A 7,220-nucleotide genomic window follows, 5' to 3' on the forward strand; every position below is an offset into this window, starting at 1 on the left:
CATCCTCATCCTCATCCTCATCCTCATCCTCATCCTCATCCTCATCCTCATCCTAACCTCAGCCTCATCCGCATCCTCATCCTCAACCTCATCCTCTTCCTCGTCCTCATCCTCTCCCCCTCCTCATCCTCTTCCAAAATCCTATCCTTATCCTCGTCCTAATCCACATCCTATCCTCATCCTCATTATCGTCATAATCCTATCCTCATCCTCATCCTCGTGCTCATCCTATCCTAATCCTCATTCTCGTCCTCATCCTCATCCTCTTCCTCGTCCCTATCCTATCCTCATCCTCATCCTCATTCTCGTCCTCATCCTACCCTCATTCTCGACCTCATCCTATCTACTTCGTCATCCTCATCTTCTTCCTCATCCTCATCCTCATCCTCATCCTATCCTCATCCTCATTCTCGTCCTCATCCTATCCTCATCATCTACCTCATTCTCAACCTATCCTCATCCTCGTCCTCATCCTCATCCTCATCCTCCTCCTCATCCTATCCTCATCCTCATTCTCGTCCTCATCCTATCCTCATCATCTACCTCATTCTCAACCTATCCTCATCCTCGTCCTCATCCTCATCCTCATCCTCCTCCTCATCCTATCCTCATCCTCATTCTCGTCCTCATCCTATCCTCATCATCTACCTCATTCTCAACCTATCCTCATCCTCGTCCTCATCCTCATCCTCATCCTCCTCCTCATCCTATCCTCATCCTCATCCTCATTCTACACCTCATCCTATCCCCGTTCTAATCCTCAACCTATCCTCATTCTCATTCTCGTACTTATCCTATCCTCATTCTCATTCTCGCACTCATCCTCTTCGTCATCCTCATCCTCTTCCTTATCCTATCCTATCCTCTTCCTTATCCTCATCCTCATTCTCNTTGTCCTCATCAAAACTAAACACGTAGAGAGAGCTTTCCAAAGTGCTATCTTGACATGCGCACTTTCATTTACGATCCTAGTTAAGATCGGTTTAGGATCATGGGATCCTTTTCTATCAGATAGGAAGGGTTGTTTCACGAGATGTACTTCGAAGTAATTGATCCATAGATCCTATATCTATCTATATGAAGAAGAAATCATGTAATGAAGGGGATTCTTATTTGTACAAATGGTATTTCGAACTTGGAACGAGCATGAAGAAATTAACGATACTTCTTTATCTTTTGAGTTGTTCTACCGAATCGGTCCCTCAAGACATTTGGTCTCTTCTATAAAAGAGCTATCTATCCCAACAAGTAGATCTGCACTAGGGGAATTAGTCATGTGTTAGAAGAAATTGGTACAAGAAGCTGTATATACACTTCTTGATAATGGAATTCGCGGACAACCAATGAGAGATGGTCATAATATGGTTTAAAAATCGTTTTCATATTTAATTGAGGGCTAAGAGGGACGATTTCGTGAGACTCTACTTGGCAAACATGTTGACTATTCGGGGCATTCTGTCATTGCTAAAGATCCATCACTTTCATTACATCAATGTGGATTGCCCCGCGAAATAGCAATAGAAATTTTCAAGACATTTGTAATTCGTGGTTTAATTCGAAAACAATTGGCTTCGAACATAGGAATTTGCTAAGAGTCAATTTCGGCAAAAGGAATCCATTGTATGGGAAACACTTCAAGATGTTATGTTGGGACATCCCATATTGATGATTAGAGCGCCCACTTTGCATCACTATGCTAGAATTCGCATTTAATAACGGTCCTTTAACGGCGCTTTCTAGTACAACGCTGTTAAATATAATACGGATGATAACTAACAACACTTTTTTAAACAAAAGCTGTTAAATTTGATAGGTGAATATAGATTTAATAGCGTTTTCTTCAAGAAGTACTGTTGTATTTTTGCTTAAGATATTTAACAACATTTTTTTAAGAAAGCGCTATTGATTTGAATCTATTTAACAACACTTCCTTAAATAAATATCGTTAAAGGTGATATATCAATAGTGTTTTTTATAACAAGTGTTGTTACACTACAAGAAAAGATCATGTTAGCCACGGTTAAAACCGTGGCTACTGTGGCTACTTTACTAAAAAATCATAGAGTAGCCACAATTATTCACTAAAAAGCAATTAAGGGTGTTACAAAATATTAGTCGTGGTCCATTTATACTATAGCTACGGTTTCTGCAAGTGTGGTATCATTTACTTAACCGCGACTTAATTTTATTTTGCCATGCTTCCAACCATAGCTAATTTGTTAATTAAGCAACTGAATTAGATGCACTTTCCATGTGGCATTAGATGTTTTTTAATTAGCCAAAATTTTCATACATCTTCATTTCTTAATACACGAATTATTTAATAATCTTTATATTCAATAATATAATAGAAATTTTGTAAATCAAATGAAAAATCTGCACACTTATAATAATAGTAATACTATATTAACAAATACAAGTCTTCTACATATCCCAAGTATTAAACATTCATAATTCCTAATGATAAATCAAAATACAAAATATTGTCTATTACTTCCAAAGTTCACACTTCTTCAACATGTTGACTCCAACCACTAGAACTCATCAAACCAGAAAAGTTCACTTGAGGGGCAAATACCAATACCCAAACCATACATTCGACCTGAATGTTTGGCTCTATAGACTTTTCCAATTGCATCATTAGGATGAGCCAATATCTTTAATGAACAACTGAATTAACAACATATTCTTGATCTTGAGGTAAGTACTCTGATATTTTATCCTATTAATAAGTAAAAAAAATGATATCAATTAAGGTAATACTAAGAAATTGAACAATTACTATAGATAGCACATGCAATCAATATATTTACTAAATATTTTGCAAGCTTCACTATATTAGCAGAACTAAAATCAGTTCTGGAACCTTTACTGTATTGGTTGAGTTACATTAATTTGTTTGAGCCATTAGCATTTAACCGAAAATAGGAGGAGGTTACAAGTTAAAAATGTTGTTAAGTTAACAGTCTTGATAAATATAAATACTACTAAGACATTCAAGCGTATTTAAGGATTTAATTTAACACTTGAGATCATTTAATCCTTAGTAAAATGATGGTCATGAATATATAGAGTAATATAACCTAAACTAAATATGGTGTTTAATAATACATTAACCAATCATAAGAGAACAAAACATGCATGTCATGTACCTTGCCAAATGCTTGACGACACTCATTTGATCTTGACCCAACAAATGGAACATTATACTTTTCCAGTAATTCCTAAAATATTTATCACATAGAAACTATCATTCATAAGTACACAACTCCATATAACATATAAGAAATACTTTTATATATATACTGCACCTGAATGTCACCGTCTTCTCTGAATTTACCATGTATAACTGGAAACATTATGTCCACAGTTGTGGCTAGATGCTCATCCAAAGTCTGTAAACTTTGGGCAAGGCTGCAAAATATAGAATTGGCCATTTTTATACTATGTATGACTATTTATTCCATATTTGAAGGGAAAATATTACTCCAGGAATAATTAACTGTACAGGTAATTTTCTAAGGGTGTGATTGGGTAAACAACTTAATTAAGTTCTTATTCAATAAACTTCTGTTGAAATAAGCTAAAATGAGTTTATTTCATACGCTTACTATTGAAATGAGGTATAAAGAACTTAAAGGAAGATCATAAGCTATTTTCATAAGTTTATTTTCGTAATTCTCATAAAGCTCATATAAGTGCTTCAAAACACCACTTAAGTCAATTGAACATCACCAACCAATTTTTGTAGCTAGTTGATACAAAATCAGAAACATATTAATTAAGTAGTCATTGTAATTTTACCTAATTTAAAATGGTTTACTAACCTTTCAAGTTTATAATCAAAATCTGCAAGGGTGTCGGAATAAACCTGTAAAAAAGACATGGAAATAAAAAAAAATGGGTTAGATAAGAGAAACAATTTTTCAATTGTTGTTTTCAAATTTTCACTTTTTCAACTAACCTGAGCAGAAGATATTGCATATGCATTAAGATTACAATCAATGTAATAGTATCTCACATGTAAATCATCTCCCTGCAACATAATATATTAATTTGTTTGAGCCATTAGCATTGTTAACTTGTAACCATAGATGACATATAGGACCTCCAGATTACAAGTTAACAATGTTACTCTTGTGTCAATATTAACTCTCTACTATAATTACTATTATGAACAATTTCTAATTAGAAAAAACAAAATAGGAGGAGGTTAACAATTCTGTGTTAGTATCATACCATGTGGTTAATAATAATGTTTGAATTCTTTGTTTGCCTTGGAAGTGCAAACAAAGAACTAGACACTAATTTAAACCACATAAAAGAAAGGATGCTAAAGGATATTTATCTCTTGTTTAAACAAAAATGTGTGCAATCACTTCATTTCAGATAGTAGTTCCTATAACCAGCATAGAAGATTTACACTTTATAGGAAGAGTAATGGACCACAGGGACCACAACTTCACTATTAGCCCTCTTTACTTTGAATCATATGTCATAACATTTTCAATTTTTACATTTATGTAAATGTTATGTGGACCTGCATAGATATATAAAATCATGTTGCATTCGAAATACAAATGAAAACCAGCAAAGTTGCTAGTTGCTAACCTCTGCAACATGAAGTTTTAAAAGCTCCTGGGTGCTATGTCATGAAACGATTTAGATTGGATTATAACCCGAGCTCCTAAAGAAAGCCTGATGAATTAAAATCAAAATTGTTAATCAATGATTTATAATTGTATCAACATGAAATTTTAAGGTGCGTTGCAAGTGAGAAAATGTTCTTACTCTATATCGTTCAATAGTCATTGTCACCTAATTTATAAAATTTAAAATGTTGCTAAAGATAATGGTGGCCTAAACAGTTGAGGTGATACACATTGAATGGTTCAATATAATAATTTTTTCTTCCTTGTAGACATACTTTAAGAATTTAAGTAGAAAGTAGATAGAAGAAAAAGTCAACACTTAACTTTCTTCAATTTTGATCACTTTCTCCTCTTCTCTAAACAAGTCGACCCTCTTAGAATGTTTTTTCCCTGATGAAACATCCGAAAAAGGAGATCTCATGGTTTCACTTCTTATTAATTTTTGGTGAACCCTTAACTGACCGCATGATGCATTTTAAATGTGCAGAAGATGATTCCTCAATGTCTTGTGATTTCAGCTCTTTACTTGTCTTGCACATTTGTGTACTGGTTTTGTTATAGACAAAACATTGGCCATGTGATGACTACCATATTGCTATCAGATGGCAATCAAAATAAATTACAAAACTATAAAACATGAACCCACAAAGCTAGCAACATTATTCTTAACCCTGAGTCATTTTTAGCACTATGTGATATAAGATAAGTTCCAAATAAGGACCTCATTTTATAAGAAAGCAACAATATATACGAGAAGTTTACTACTTATTGTCATGGTTTCTATATCAAGTTTTATTGCTGACTATTTCAACAAATAGTCTATTGTTCCACAGATGATAGATCCTTTTAGTTAGATTTAACTGTCTTACAAAATAAGAGAGAGAAAACTCAGAGATGATCCAAATCTCAATTTATTTTGCTCTTATTCTTTTTTATTATGTTTTCTTCTTTCTTTTGTCCCCATGTGGAGGTGTTTGATATTAGAAGTTCTAATGATATCTATTTTTCTTTATAATGATAATTTCATTAAGAAGCAATAATTTCCCCTTATGTAAGGCCTTTGAAGCATCCATTGCTATGAGATGACTTCCAATTCAATCATAAATAAAGATGTAGAGAAGCAGTGGAAAACGCTTACATTCTAGTAACTATTTGTTTGACTTTAAAAAGCATCTGACAAAAGAAACAAAGAGACAAATATGGCATGGCAAAGTTTTAGAATCTTTCAATTTGAACAAAATCAGAACAATAAGCTGATTAGAGGCCTTTGAAGCCTAGTGCGTTGTTTTGTATAATAATAAATGCATTCATTTAATGAGAGAGATAAAGCAATAATAAATTTCAAGTTTGACATAAACTATATAAGTAACATACGTATTCTACAACCAGATTCAAACATTTTCCACCTTTGGACTATTGCACACAATATATGGCACTATCTGGTTATTAAGTCTAATCTAGCATTACTTACAGAATAACTATATAAGCAAAAAATGAGTCTTAATCTTCAGCTTGCTTCATCAGACCTCAATCACTCCCATATGTAATTTTCTCCCTCAACTTTGAGCAAAACAATGTGCATTGTGCAACCCACCAAACAACCTCACATAACGTACCGTAAGTTTTGGAAAAGGAAGCAGTAACTCTTTCCCATTGCATAGAATACGATATATCATAAAACTAATAAAATTAACAAGCACAAATTAATAAAATTATAAAAGTCAAAACCGTAACACCTCACACTAAAATCAAGTTAAAGATCGAAATCCACAAACAGAAAAATAGAAGCTACAAAGTAGATCCAGATAAAAAAAAAAAGCAATTAAAGATCGTAACATCATTTATCCATAAGAGACATTGCAACAAAAGTTTATAAATCCAAAAGAAAAAACTATATAAACACTAAAATTCACCAAAAGAACATACAGAAACGAAGATCGAACTGAACCTTGATTAAACTGAACTGGATTTGGATTTCGAATTGAGGAGGAGGATCAGAAGGAAGAAAAAGTGGTTGAAGTGTTTGTGGAAAGTGTCACAGAAGGTTTTATATTGAATGAAGAAGCTTGGAAATCAAGCAAGATGAAGTGATTTCTTGAAGAATGAGAAGCTTTTGTTTGACACACTTGCTATGGTGAAAGTGGTGAAGTGAAGAAGCAATGATTTATGGAGAAGAGAGTGAAAGGATAAGTTTGCCACATTTGTGATGAAGTGAAAGGAAAAGAGAGTGATGAAGTAGGATATTCTTTGCACGGGCCCATACAGTATCAATTTTGGGCTTTAGTTTTGAATTTTCTATGGTGTCTAAAAGTGTGGCAAAAAGTTTGTGCCTAAATCCTTTTTGTTTTGTAGTGTTAAAAGTTCAAAAAACACTTGTTTTAGTTATTACTTCATATGTATTTATGAAATTATTTAATATTATTTCGAAAGATATAACTCGAGGAAATATTACAGAAAAATAATCCAAATTGTTTATAGAAACTTATATGCTAGTTTTTCATATATAACATGACTTGGTCATACATATACGAAAAATGCAATTGTTTATTACTTCAAAAATATATTCTA

At 33.1% G+C, this 7,220-nt stretch overlaps 1 protein-coding gene across 2 annotated transcripts; it reads right to left on the bottom strand.

Moving 5' to 3' along the window:
- LOC109346100 (D-alanine--D-alanine ligase-like) lies at positions 2,411-6,885 on the bottom strand. 2 transcript variants are annotated; one of them, XR_002107476.1, is made up of 6 exons: positions 6,601-6,885; positions 4,612-4,698; positions 3,828-3,871; positions 3,312-3,414; positions 3,153-3,224; positions 2,411-2,722 (listed from the first exon to the last, which is right to left on the bottom strand). XR_002107476.1 is itself a non-coding variant. In XM_019585478.1 (6 exons), exons 2-6 carry the CDS (start codon positions 4,043-4,045, stop codon positions 2,660-2,662), a joined length of 363 nt encoding a protein of 120 aa, XP_019441023.1. In that variant the 5' UTR covers positions 4,046-4,698; positions 6,601-6,885; the 3' UTR covers positions 2,411-2,659. The 2 variants fall into 2 exon arrangements, 1 of the variants encoding a protein (XP_019441023.1); XM_019585478.1 differs by having other exon boundaries at positions 3,965-4,698.

Source organism: Lupinus angustifolius, chromosome LG04 (assembly GCF_001865875.1).
Source record: "Lupinus angustifolius cultivar Tanjil chromosome LG04, LupAngTanjil_v1.0, whole genome shotgun sequence".
Lineage (NCBI taxonomy): Eukaryota > Viridiplantae > Streptophyta > Magnoliopsida > Fabales > Fabaceae > Lupinus > Lupinus angustifolius.